The 14800-nt window shown below is 30.7% G+C and overlaps 1 protein-coding gene across 4 annotated transcripts in view; it reads right to left on the bottom strand.

The window, feature by feature from the left end:
• Positions 1–14800, bottom strand: part of DPP10 (dipeptidyl peptidase like 10) — a 1197668-nt gene that overhangs the window by 18203 nt on the left and 1164665 nt on the right. For all 4 annotated transcript variants that reach the window (XM_036237031.1, XM_016124277.2, XM_016124278.2 and 1 more), the window contains exons 20-21: positions 1293–1487; positions 514–568 (exon numbers count right to left, since the gene is read on the bottom strand). In XM_036237031.1, the coding sequence (XP_036092924.1) occupies positions 514–568; positions 1293–1487 (250 nt within the window). The remainder of the gene's footprint in view (positions 1–513; positions 569–1292; positions 1488–14800) is intronic.

Raw genomic sequence — 14800 nt, 5'->3', positions numbered from 1 at the left:
CTAAGCCATGTTAGTCTTCCTGAATGCTTTCTGTTTCTGCTATGCCTTAAGTCATCTGTATGACTGGCTCCCTTTGATTATTTATGTATGAATTTAAATATCACTTAAACAGAGGGGCCTTACTTGACCACTCAGAATAATAACATTAGACATTCTTGCAGTTAACTTTTATCCTTTGATTTTTCTTATAAGAAAAACCATACCCATTACCATATAAAATTATTTTTCATGTATTTGCTTACTGTTTCCCCTCTAGAAGGTAAGCTTCATGAAAATAGAACAAATTTTTTGTCCTGTTGTTACTCTAACACCAGACACCAATTAGATACTCAATAAACAACTATTAAATTAATAAATGACTAAATGCATATGATAGTAATTGTATTACATTTTAAAAGACAATATAGAGAAATTGTAGTAAATTTAAGAAAGTAATTATATATTTATACATACAAACACATACAACAGACACACACACATATATGTTTACACACACACAATATTTCTATTTACCTTTCCAAAAATGCTTAATCTTTTGGAGTCAATGTATGGCTGTTTCAGTAAAAATCTGCAGTAAAAAAGAAAAAAAAATATGGTTATATCTTGAGTCGAATGCACAGGGGAGTTCATTCTTGGCATGTGTGTGTGTGCACTCGCAAACACACACACACACACACACACACACACACACCAGAAGTCGAACAAAAAATGCTTTAGTGTTTGTGGCTTTATTCATGTAGAAGGGTCATGTATTCCAAAATCTTTCTAGTTAAAAGGATGGTCTAGTAGTTTTGGTATCACCTGGTAGCTTGTTAAAAAATGTAGCCTGTGGGGCGCCACTTCAGGTCTATGGAATCAACATTTACATTTTAACAATATCCTCACCAATTTTGATGCACTCTTCTAAAGAATCTACTAGATTTCTTAGATTGCTTTTTCATGCCTGCATGGCAATGGTATCTGTGAAAGCTCAAGGTTTGCTAATAAACTAGGGAAATAATGGACATTGTGGGTTATTACAAATAAATAATATAGTGATATAATTAAAGTCTCTTTCATTTAAAAAAATCCAAAGTTAATTCTAATTTGACAGAGAAGGTATGATAATTCTCTTATTAGGATGCTAAAAGTGAAAGGTACTTGAAAAAAATGCAATTGTCTATACGAGTAACTTAAAATATTGTCCAATCACTAAAATAAAGATCTCCGAGGTAGCATTAATGATATTATATAGCATATATCTAGCTTCTGTCATTATACTAAAAACAATAGGAAAATGTGCAGCCACTTACTTCACAGCTGCTATTTGGTCCTTCACTTCGACTGAACCTAACCTTCGATGAATCTCCTGCAAAATTTTCAGGCCCTGGAATCCACTTCCTCTACCATCAAATCGTGCTATGATGACATTATCTGTATCAACAAGTACTGAATCCCAGTCAATATGGAACTTATCTGTAACCAGCTGGCTTCCTGGTTCTTCGTCCCTGCAAATTCCAACACATTAGACCAAAACAAGAGCAATTGACAATCTGTTAGACATATTAGCTTTCACCTTTATTAGTTAACATAAATTATCAGAAAGAGCAATGATGGCTATTCATAGTTCTATTAATTCTTGATGATAAACCTGAAATTTTAAATGCCACTTTCTTTTGTAAAATTTTAAATGAAAAGTTATCTGAATTAAATGAAAATATTAAACAAGATTTAAAACTGTATATGAGAGATTAGCTTAACTTATTTTTCAAAAGAGGAAAAAAATACATGGACTTTCCATAAGCATTTCTAAAGAATAATCGTCAGGTTGACATACAGGTTCCTGTTTATTGGATTTCTCTCAGAAAGTTTTAGAAATGTCTTACAGAGAGCATACAAGGGCTAATGGTCTGACAGACAGCAGAATCAGTTATGGAATCTTAATAATAATTTAACAGAAAATGTACTACCTTAAAGACTGTCAGACTCGAAAAGCTACATTAATATTTTCTAAATTGGTGTGTGTGTGCGCGTGTGTGCGCACACATGCGTGTGGTGGGATTCTCACTGTAGAGAATTTAATAGTAAAAAAAAATTATTTTTCATCACTAAATTTGACAGAAAGAAAGGAGAGGCATATATGTTTGAAATATATGAAAGCTAGATTTAAAGGACATAAATTATAAAGCTTGAACAATCACTCCAGAAGGAAAAGGTGATAAAATTTTAAAATATCAGATTGTAATAGTATTTAATTTTTTATTTTCCAAAATATAGAAGAGGTAAAAAAGCAGACTCTCATAAAATCACAGATTATCGAGGTCCAAATATTGGTAGAGTCCAAATACTCAGTGGTCCATGTAATAAATTTGAAGAGCATCAATACAACTAACTATCTGAAAAGATCTCCATTTTGGTTATGTTTTATTCCAGAAATCTTCACCCTACACATTCTCCTGTAAAGACACCAAACTCCTTTCTCCTTTTCCTCCATGTTTAAGCAAATGTGTAATATATATATATAAGTTCTGGGTAGCAAATGGAATGAAGCAGATGCCTAAACTGTGTGGGATCAGTGAGTTAGGTCAAAGAGGAAGTAGGGAATAGGGCAAAACATCAGATAAGTAAATTTATTGAATTCTGTTATATGTTGAATTTCTAATACCCAGTACCTTAGATTATTACTGTATTTGGAGAAGGGCTCTTACAGAAGTGATTAAACTGAAATGAAGCTATTAGAGTGGACCTTAATTAATCTGACTTGTGTCTTTATAAGAAAAAGAAATTAGGACACACAGAGAGACCCAAAAGGCATGCATGAACATAGAAAAGACCTTGTAAAGAGGCAGCAGGAGGGTAATCATCTGCAAAGTAAGGAGAGAGGCCTCAGAGGAAAACAACCCTACTGTTACCTTGATCTTGGACTTCTAGTCTCCAAATCTGGGAGAAAATAAATTCCTGTTGTTTAAGATACTCAGTCTGTGATATTTTTTTGCGTTAGTCCTAATAAACTCATATAAATACCTTCTGTAGTATAAGTACTGAATTCCGTTATTTACTATATACAACCAACATTTATTTAACCTTTCTGAGGGAGGAAATTATCTGTTGCATTGCTTATTACATGTATTACTATTCCTATATCATATTAAAGAGACCGTGCCATAAATGTTACTTAATCATAATCCCTCCCCCACCATTCACTCCTAAATCACACTGGTGATTCTATGATCCAAATCTAGGTCTGCTTTGTCCTCCCATAGTGTTTTCAATCTTAGTTGTTTTTATTAATTTTATTTTATTTTTAATTTTAGTTGTTGCAAACTTAGCTCTTGATCAGATTATTAGGAATTGTTCCCACACACATCACAACACTCTAATCTAGAATTCTAATTGCCTAGCTTAAAATGAAGTCTGGAATTAGTAATTTTTTTCCAGCCTTCTAGGTGGCTTTTGTATAACTGGTTTATCTTTTGAGAGAAAGCATAAATCATGCCTAGCACAGTTTCTGGTGCATTGAACACATAGCCAATGCTTGCTGAACTATATCCTTTCAGGAAAAGTATGCTCAGATGAAGTTTAAAGTGAAAAGACTTTTAAAAGCCTTGTGTTCAGATAGAGACACTATATTTTGAAGCTCTGAGATTTACTGCAAATATTAGAAAGCAGAACATGATTCACAGAGAACAAGATGTAAGGATTAACTTCACCCTCTAGATCGAGTAAAAATACAACAGTTAGAGTCTCAACTTCACTCTGAACATAAGATACTAAAATTTTAAGACTGTTTCCTCATCTTTAATAATAGTAAAATACTGCCTTATCTCTTTCAAAGTATTTTTCTAATATTAAAAGGCATAATGTATTTGAAAATACTTTATGAAATATAGTAAGTAATATAAAACTATTGTTAGATTCATCAAACAACAGAAATTGTTATTATTGTTTTGTTTAAAGCTCTTTTACTTATTTTGTGCACATTTCCTAACAGGTCAAAATAAAGAACTACATAAATGATTTTGGTCCATTATGCAGAAATTAAATTGGGTAATATCTGTGGACAAAGTAATGTGTCATGTCTTTGACCTGTTATGTCAGAGGGGCTTCCATTTTCTAAATGGACCAATGATATCTAAAGACTTACAAGAAAATAAAAAAGTTAATCAACAGATCCTTTGAAGAACTTATTACAATGTTGTTAATTATTAAGGCAGAATTTTCCAACTCTAAAACACTGGAATCTGCTTTAAGGTAACATTGTGTTTTTTTTTTTTTTTTAACATGAAAGATATAATTTTCCAATTTACATATGATTCATTGTAAACTAAGTTATTTTATGAGTTCACAGTTAAGTCTAGACAAAATACAAATTACATTTTATGAAAGGTAAAATATAGTTTAAAATGAGACATTTTTAAAAACTTTTATGATCAATAAATGGTTGCAGATTTTTAAAAACAAAAACCTTAAATCATTTACCCTTGTTTGCAATACCCAGCAGAAAAAAAATACGATTTTACTCCTTTGCTTTTTTTCTAAACTGTCATTTTTAACTTCAACCTTGTTTTCATGAAGTTTCAATGTTAGAACACAAAATGATCTCAACACTTTATCAGCCAGTATTTTTCACACATTTTCTGTATAGTTGGATGTGCTGACCTTTCTGTTTTGGTGCATAACACAAACACATCTGTTTCTAAAAGAGTTATAAGAGAATGTAAATTATGATGCTAATATTGCCATTATAAGGAAAAACCCAGACACTTGTTGATTCTTCATAAAGTTTGAAAAAAAATATTTTTTTTTCCTGTAAATAAAGATAAGAAAATACTACTTATTAGGTGAGGTAGATATTTGGTGGTAGCAATGACCATAAGGAATGCTCTATTGACCAGATCATCCACCATATAATAAATGGGTATCACAGCCTGTGTATATATTGGCCATGTAGAATCCAGCTGGTTTCTTTTTTGTTTTCCTCTAAGAATCTCCCTAATTTTTTTCTTTCTACACTATTTTGCTTTACTCTGTTTGAGAAATCTCTGAGGACCCACTGAAAGAAGAGTGTTTCAAGGTTGAGAATGGGGACACACAATTTTGTTGAATGTTGTGTTGAAAACAAAAATTCCTTTTGTTTTAAGCATTGCAAATGACACAGCAATATAAAATTTGTTTATTCCTAATATAGGTAGCAAAATCAAATTAATACTGCAAACTTTTCTTAGAAGTTAAGGTCTTTGAAGACAGAGTGCTCATCTATTTCAGTACCTTCAACACTGAATACGTGTGTATGCATGAAAAGTTCAGGTGCAAGAATTTAATAAAATATACAAAGAGGGATGAGTAATTGCAAAACATACAGGAGATCTTTAAAATGACAGAACAATCCACCTCTTATGACATAACAAGCATTTTCTACACTAAAACTGAATTAAAGTGAAAATATTTGTTCTGAGAACATGTTTGGTCAGATTTACAAAATACTATTTAGTTTAATTTAATAAAAAAGAGGGTTGAATGTATGTTCAGAAGACATAGGTTTTTGTCCTGACTTTGTTATCAATATGTTGAGCTACCTTGAGCAATTATATGCTCTTTTTATCTTTATTTATTGTTTTTATTAAATAATATTCTGCAGATAGTTTAGATTATGGATAGTACATTTTAAAAGCCTGTTATTTACCAGTAAAATGTTGGTTAAAATAATGGAATAAAAATAGTTTCTAATGAGAGAACTTTCCATGACTGATGTATTGCATGGCATTTATTACCCTACAGGTAGACTTTTTAAACTGCTAAACTGTATCAAGAATGAACCCTGAGGACATTATGCTAAGTGTAACAAGCCAATCCCAGAAGAACAAATATTAGATGATAGCCACATATGAGGTATCTAGATTACTGAAATAGAGACAGAGAGTAGAATGGTGGTGACCAAGGGGTTGGAGAAGGGCAATGGATGTTATTTCTCAATGGGGACACATTTTCTGTTTGGGAAGATGAATAAGTTTTGGAGAGAGGTATGGTGGTGATAGTTGTACAACAATGTGAATGTATTTAATGCCACTGAATTTGACACTTAAGGTCATTTAGATGATAAGTTTTATGTTGCATATATTTTACCACAATGAAAAAAGAACTTAAAAAAAAGAGGCATAAATAAAAATAAGAATAAGTAAAACTGTTATACTGACAGCTACATATCTGTGTCTATCGGAGAGAGGAAGAAACATAGAATTGCTTATAACCTCAGTTCTTTGCTCTTTCCAGGCCAGGAGTAGATACATTTCAGCAATTTCATTGCTAGAAAAACTCTAGAGTCATTGAGAACTATTACAGTTTTATTTTAGATATAATAAATTCGAAGACAGTGTGAAAGGGTGAAGAATGGAAGGCAAGACAAGGGAAAGGAAACCGATGCTGCAAAGAGCTACATCATGCTAAATACTTAAGGCAAAACAATCGTCCAGTTCTGATTTTGTTCTTTAGTACATAGTTCATTTCAAAATTGAACATGAGTTTGACATAGGATAATGGCCTTAAACAATATTTGTCTTGTTTTAATCTGAAATTTACTTTATAGAAATTTATAGGCAATGATGATTTAGTTGTAACTAAATATGTACATCTAAAGTTTAATGAAGTTTGCCTTCTTTCAGGAGATATACACATACAGATACATACATTAGCTAAGGGTATCTTGGGACAATTCTTCCTCTCCAGTTCTCATTTTATTATCCTTATATTTCCTCTCATGGATGAAATGTCCTATAAGTAGAGTAATTTTTTTCATATATTGACTACATCATATGAGAAGTAACATCATTTTTTCCTATCAGAGAACTGATTCTTGTCCACATCCCCATCTTCTTCCACTGGAAACATTAATATGCAAATTTCTGATTCATAGTTTGTTTATAACATAAGTTTTGGCTGACTTACATTTCTTCTAAGTTATAACTAGGGAAGTGTTTGATATGGTCAAAGTTATTTGTGCATCTACCCATACCCTATCTTACAATTCCTAAGCCTGTGTTTCTAGTGGTGATTATGACAAGATCTACCTGATAATATATAGAAAATTAAGCTTATCAATTAACTTCTCTTATTGTATTACTCTCCATCACTTGTGTTCATACATGTTTATTTGTAGATCTTATCCACATTAAACCTTTTAGAAAAATTTCCTAGATTAATAACCTAAACCTTATAAGTATGTGGGAATGTCATCATGAACAGGGTACAAGTTATATGTTGATAAAACCAAACTGAGTTGAGCCCAGGCCTAGCAGCTTTAGACAAGTCACTTTCCTTTTCTATGCCTATCTTTGCTTATCTTTGCTCTGAATTATAATAATAATTCTACTTGGTAGAGTTATGGAAAGGATTAAATTTATATATATATGCGCATATATATGTGTATATTGCTTAGCAAAGTGTCTGATTCTTGGTAGGTGTTAAGTCTTAATAACTTAGTTCTAGTTACTACTATGGAACTTGACATTTTCATCTTCAATTCTTCTCAGAGAAGCTGAGCTCTCAAATCTAGTCACCTTTAGGCAACTCTTCATTGATAATTCCTGTGCCTTTACATATTAGTCGAATTTTCCTTATTTGGATTAGTATAAATAAAGGAAAACTCAATTGCTTTAAAATTTCTCTACTTTTCACAATGGATGGATCTTTAAGTCAAAATAGAATGGAAAGATGAGTGTATGCATTTCTGTTTTGTGTGTGTGTGTGTGTGTGTGTGTGTGTACTTGATTTCTTTTCATACATAGTCATGTGTATTTGTGCATTTGAGTATAATTTGTGTGTATATTTGTAAGTTCTTTCTTCTCCTGCTTCCACAGTTGTATACGTCTGGTACAACAAAAACAAGAAAATCCTATCTAATGTGTATTTCTAGATTATAGAATTTGTGACATAGAAATTAAGCCTCAATAGTTTTCTTTATATTCAAAAAACTGCTCAGAAAGTAAATTTAATGTTTTTTTTTTTAAATCAGAATTTGGATCTCTGAATTTGGGAGGGTATTTTGCATTAATAAAACTGAATCTTTTTTTCATCTTTTCCCAACTCTTATTCTTCTCCTCCTTTCCCCTTTCTATTTTTTAAATAAGATAGTCTTCTCATATCAAGGTCAATTTCTGTCTACTAAAGGCAACTTCCTTTTCTTGAAGGAAATTCAACTATATTTTGTTCTTTTGTTTTTTTCTTAAATAGAAGCCAGAGATTTGTTTTCTTAGTGTGATACAAAAACTGCATAACAACTATCATTATAGCAATGAAGAAAAAGCAGAATCCAGTTCTTTAAATTATTATTTATATTCTTGTAGGATGCCAAAAAATGAAAAGCTTACTAGAATACAGATTGAAATACTGAACAGCTTGGGTATTAATGAGTCAGCTAGAAAACTCGAAAATGGTTTGTTAGTATTATCTACACAGAATTAACCTTGGATAAACATAAAAATAGCAGAAAATAACAAATGGAAAGAGAGCTTAGGTATATATCCCTGACAGAAATTGCGCAATAAAATGGGGGTAAACACCAATCCCCAAATCATTTCTGCCATTAAAGTCTTCCTACATTAATTCCTACATATATATATATCTGTTACATAAATCCCTTTATAGCAGGTCTGCTTTAGATATTATAATGGAAAATATTCTTCATTCTGACTTTAAAAACATGGGAATAGTCTAGATAAAAACAGAGCAAAGTATGTGTATCTTTAAAAAAGAAACAGGTAACAATCCACAAAATTTTCGTATTTCTTCATTTTCTAATAGGGAATACAATTTAACATGAAAATGTGGGTATAAAATTTAGGCATGCAAAACATGAGCTATATATCAGGGATTGAAATGGATGTATAATATCGTAATGTATGTTAATTATCTACCAAATTTGAACCTGCATTTTATTCTATGTAGAGACTCTTTCGCCTTCAATAACACAGTGGTTATACAATATATTTTTTTCTAACTATAGAATCCTTTAGCTGGATTCTAGAAGTAAATTTATCAACTTAAAAATGTGGCTGGATACTTTTAATCATACTTTGTTGTGCCAGTTGATTAGAAATTATAATAATTATAATATTATTATAAACCATTTTACAGTTTAGTAAACTGAGACATAGAGAGGTAAAGTAACTATAAACCATAGATGAATAAATAACCCAGCTCTTTGAGAGAACATAATTATAAGTTGACCTTAGCAAAATATTCCTTAGTATCTTTGACATAAAAGAAATTACATTCTGAAAGCAAATGAAAATTGGGTATTTTAGCCAGAATAGAATTAAGAATTTAACAGTTTGACAGTTTATTTTTAACTATATTCTAACTCTGGGTGTTTTCCTGAATTTACACCATATCTTTTGAAAGTCTTTATCCCTAGAATTGTTTAGGAAATTGTAATAAAAGCCTGAAAATGGACCTTTCTGCTGAATTTTTACATCTTAATAGATGTTTGACAGGTGGCATGATACCAACCACTTCAGTTACAATATCTGTCCTGATATACTCACAGGACTGTGAGAAAAGAAAGGTGAAATAATGTATAGGAAGTCTCTTGTAAACTGCATGTTACATTGATGATTTTTTAAAGAGTGACTTTATATACTATATATATATACACCTATTTATGTGTGTGTGTATGTATAACCTTTTTACACTTTGAATTCTCAGTGTGGGTTCATTTGGTACTATGTAATTCACCTGAGAAGCATAAGAGGGAAACGAAGCATAACAGTATAGATGTCACTGAGGTTCCTGCACACCTTCTCCCTAGACATTAATGTTTGGAGATAGTCAGGGATACACTTTCCCACAATTAAAGGGAAAGCCATAGCAATATATTAATGCCTTGAGAAAAAAAGTTGAAAATCAGGAGAAGTACCTTGCTTAGGGCAAGTTATGGCTAATCTAGGAGCTTTCAAAATTTTTGTGTCCCTCTATGTGAGACTCTGTGGTGACAACTGAGAATTCTGACTGTAAAGGCTATAAAGACATGAACTAGAGTAAAACAGTGGATTAATAAAGAGGCTACACCTTGATCAGGTTTATAATTTTGATAAAAATGCTATAATAAAAATGGTTAGAAGAGAATGACTTCAAGGAGAACGTATAAATGCTCATTTCAGTCTGAAAAGAACTAATTCTAGATTTTTAAAAAATATGATTTAAGATTTAACCCTACTAGTGTTTTAATAGGAATATTATTGTCTGAATTTCAGTTCTATTTAAAAAGTTTAATAGATTTGAGTTCTCCCCAGTCTCATTTCTCCGAGATACACTGTAATTCTAGTGTGTGATTTTGCATAAAACTTGTTTCTCAGGAATATATGTGTGATGTTATAAAAGAAATGCCTATGTTTCTGGCACAATTTCTCATCATCATTGATACCCTTAATTCTTCTTCATTTCTCCTACATGCTACATACTTCTATATGATTCATAATACAATGTTTTTATTTATTTATAAGGCAAAAGGGAAGAATATTATAAGAGAATCCTGGGGAAAAAATAATGTAATTAATGCTCTTCCTTAACTCAGGGATGTGTTTTATTACCAAGTGAAAAAGCACCCTATCTTAGTATCTTTAGATTAGCCTTTCAAAGACATCTTAAACTAACAACATAGTTAATATTCTCTTCTATCATGAATTTTAGAAAAATAAATAGATCATTTAAACAAATGATAACCCAACATATGACCATCTAAACCTAAAAAAACCAGAACAAGTTAGGAAGTTTTTCTTATGAAAAAATATTCAGTAACATATATTTAAATATAGAGTATACTAATATGTTTTAAATAGGTACTAGTTATCAATTGATATCATTCATATGAAACCATTCATATCTGAGACCTGTATTAACAGAGGAAAAGAGCTAAAATAGTATAACTATATAAGTCATAGACATGATTTTATATATTTCTATATGATATACACATAAATCTGTCAAATTTAAAGAATAATCAAAGACAATATTATAACGTATGCATTATATACATATTTGTTGTAAATTCAGAATTTTTTCCCTATAGTACTTTTTTAATACATCAACTTTGAGTTCATATGATTTTAAATAGTAATGCTGATATTTAAGATGCATTATCTATAGACTGTAAAAGAACAAGGTCCCTTTTCTTGAAAAAAATACGAAAAGCAATGATCACCTTCTCCCCTTCTATTACCTAGACTAAATGCCATCGTTTTTTCTCTTCTTAATCATTTCCTGTGTATTACAGTGTGCATACATTTTTTTATCCATTTAAATGAGGAAGATTTAAAAAATGAGAAAAAATCAGAAACTTAAAATTTAAGCTTTGAACCTCATTATATGGCAAAGCAATAATAATAACTCCTTCAGACAAGTGCTAGCTACCTCTCTCATCCATATCAGACAGGATGTGTGTTATTTTTATAAGAAACTAAGAGTGAAATAGGTATGTATCTGGAACGAACAAATGGAGGATCAAGTGATATTAGAGAAGTTTTGGAATATGTATTTGTTTACTCTTGGGAAACAAAACAAACTTACTTCTTACAATATGATCTGCTTAAAAGTCTATGCATCTACAGAATAAATAGTGTAAAGAATTCCCATAAACTGAACACTACGATTAGAATTTGAAATTTTATAAAATAGCCTGGACTTAGAATTTGATCTCTCATATGGAATATCTAGGAACATATAATTTCTATAGTCATTATTTTATACTAAAACATTAATATTCTACAAATAAAAAATAAATGTTACATTCAAGAGATTATTGTAAACTGTTAAATGAGAACAAAAGGTCATAAGAATTGTTTGTGGAGAAATCTCTATTCATTCTGTTTAGTATTTCTGATAAATTTCCATAATACTTAGCATGCAATGTGCTATATGTAAGCAGGCAGTATTAGGTAATATAAAGAGCAGATTTTTTTTTTTAATCAAAAAAAAAAACAAGTAGAATTTTAGTTTAAACCTTAATTTTGCTCTACTCAAAATTTTGGGGTAATATACATGCATGATATAACTTAGTCATACTTTTCTTATGTTAAATTGAGGATAATGGTATTTTTCTTATATAGCTTCTGTAAGGATTAAAGATGTATCTACACATTCTTAGCATAATATCCCTTATACAATAAACACTCAAGAAATGATAGTTATCATTAAATACTATTATTTTAAGAAGATGAACTCACTAATCAAATGTAAAAGAGAAACAGTAAAAAGATAGCATGAATATCAATTATTATTTAACATTATTCAGAAAGATTGTAAAAGAAATGAGAAAATCCATATTTTTCTGTGTGGAAAAATTAAACTACAAAAAGTTGGTTTATCCAAAAGGCTAAGTTTAAACACATTAAAAACTTTCAAGTCATTTATTTCTCTCTCTTTCACCACCTTAACTTAATTCATTCCTGATAACAAATTCAGGGTTGATTGACTTTTTGGTCATTCATTCATTAACTCATTCTATCAATATTTACTGAACACAAAGAATGCTCCAGTCACTATGTTAAAGCAAAACAATACAAAATTAATTGTTACCAACAACGACTTTATAGTTTAATAAAAGATACAGCAAATATTGTAAACTTTTGTAGTTACATGTTAAAATAGAGATGTGTATAGAATTACGTATAAATAGATCTTGAAGTATTAATAGAACTTTTCCAGTTAGTAAGTGAAATTAAAGGTACTTGGAGATTTGTAAAAAGACACAGAAGGATGCTTGACTAGCTGGTACTTTCCAGAATGAAGCAGTCAAAAAATATCTAGAACACTGAATCTCTCTCTCTGTTTAGGAACTATATGGAGTCAGATGAAGATACAGAGAAAAGTAGGAAACATGAAAACTTTGTATGCTGTGTAAGAAATGTGGAACTCTAATAATTGGAGAACAAAGAATGAGAGTATTTTGGCCGAGAGAGTCACATTTTCAGATATCAATCTAAAAAAGTTCTCCTTAGTAGCAGAGTGGTAAAGCAAGTAAAAAATAGAGAGTAGAGTAATAAACTTTTAAAAAAAAAAAAAAAGAAAGAAAAGTAGGTAGACAGCAGGATGACAGATTAGAATTGAATCATCCAGATCTGATGTCTGACTGGTATGGGGCTTGAATAAAAAGAGGGTGGACTCTTGAACAACCCCATTGGTTCAAAAATCATGGCGAGACACTGTGGTCCCATGAGCATAATACTATTCACAATTTTAAACACTACCATATTGTTTGTTCAAAGGAAAGTGTGTATGAATAAAGTACTGATGTATATGACTATTGGAGATGTGTGGCTGTATAATTTCACTTGCTGCAAATGTATCAATTAATTATATCCATTTAACAAAATATTTATACAGAAAAGATGACAAACTGCCCACTTTCATCAAAATGACCAAGTTGTAAAACTTTGATATGCATGACATTGATTGAATGATGGAAATATCTAGAGAAAAATGAAAAACGCTTTCCAGTTAGAACTGTAATGGTAACCAAGTTTGTCTGGTTTCTGGACATTCTACATTTATTCTTTCAACATATATTTGTAGAGTGACTTTTACAACGAAAATTAGTTGCTATGAGAAATACACAAATAAATTTGGCATTGTTTAATGTATGGAATACATAAAATACAAATTTTAGCATTTCTGTTTTCTTAAGATATCAAGATATTCCATTAGCGATGCTATTAATTATTTTTCTAAACACTCACTTCTAGAATGTAAATTTTCCTTTAGAAACATTGGTCCAAAATCTAGTAGGAGTCAGAAATTCTTTAAATAGCATATTAAAACATCCTCACAAATAACAGGTTAAAGTGCAAAAATGACAACATGATCGATACGGTTTAAGATATATGGAGAGCCTTCAGACAGAAGGTTGTAGCTGTAGAAGAAGACATTAATTTAAAATTGTAATAGGATTTGGATGGACTGATGAGGAGGGTGAAAGAAAGCTCCAGGAAGATAAGAGTTGATAGATGACCATGAATTTATTAGAATTTCAAGAAAAATATACTTAGGGAGAAGGAACGAAGTCATAAGGGCAAAATAGAGTATGCTGAATTCCAGAATCTAACTTATCGTATAGCCACTGCCTCCCTGAGTTAGACATTTATCAAGTATGGCATGGATAAGTTGAACATCAAAGAGCAGAAAATGGAAAGAGGTGGTGATTTCTTGGCACTAAATAAAGAGTCTCAGCTCAACATTGCTTCTCTTCATAGATATAACAAACAAGCAAATAAACAAATAAAACCTTTCATATTTAACAACAGTATATCTATCTGGATTGCCTCCTATCAGGGTCTAGGAATTTAGATTCATATTTATGTATTTATCAAATAAACATATAACTGTAGGATGTCTCACATAATCTTAAGTCTTGCTCTAGTAAGATAATTACAAGTTAGTAGGTTTTCATAAGGTTCCTTTATCTGTGCTAGGCATCGTGAAGATATACTTAACAAATTCAAAAAATTATTACAGATTTCAAGATTCTTTCAATCTTTTTATTTCCCCACAGCCATTAGTACAATTTCTTACACATAAAAGAAACATGGTAAATGTGCATGCACTAAATTACATATACATGAATTAAAAATAAGAATACCATGAACAACAATTCGAGATGATAAACACTGAAATGGATATAGATGTATATATAGATGTATATCCATTTCATGTGTTTATAGGTATAAAGATAAATAGAGACCACTGGTTCTTTAAAGATTCCCTTTAATGCTAAACAGAAAGATTAAAGATAGACAGGCATCTGGAAGAGTAGGAGGAGTACCAAAAGAAAAGG

The sequence above is a fragment of the Rousettus aegyptiacus genome, unplaced genomic scaffold (assembly GCF_014176215.1).
Source record: "Rousettus aegyptiacus isolate mRouAeg1 unplaced genomic scaffold, mRouAeg1.p scaffold_m13_p_2, whole genome shotgun sequence".
NCBI classification, from domain to species: domain Eukaryota; kingdom Metazoa; phylum Chordata; class Mammalia; order Chiroptera; family Pteropodidae; genus Rousettus; species Rousettus aegyptiacus.
This window is presented reverse-complemented; position numbering and strand designations above follow the sequence as displayed.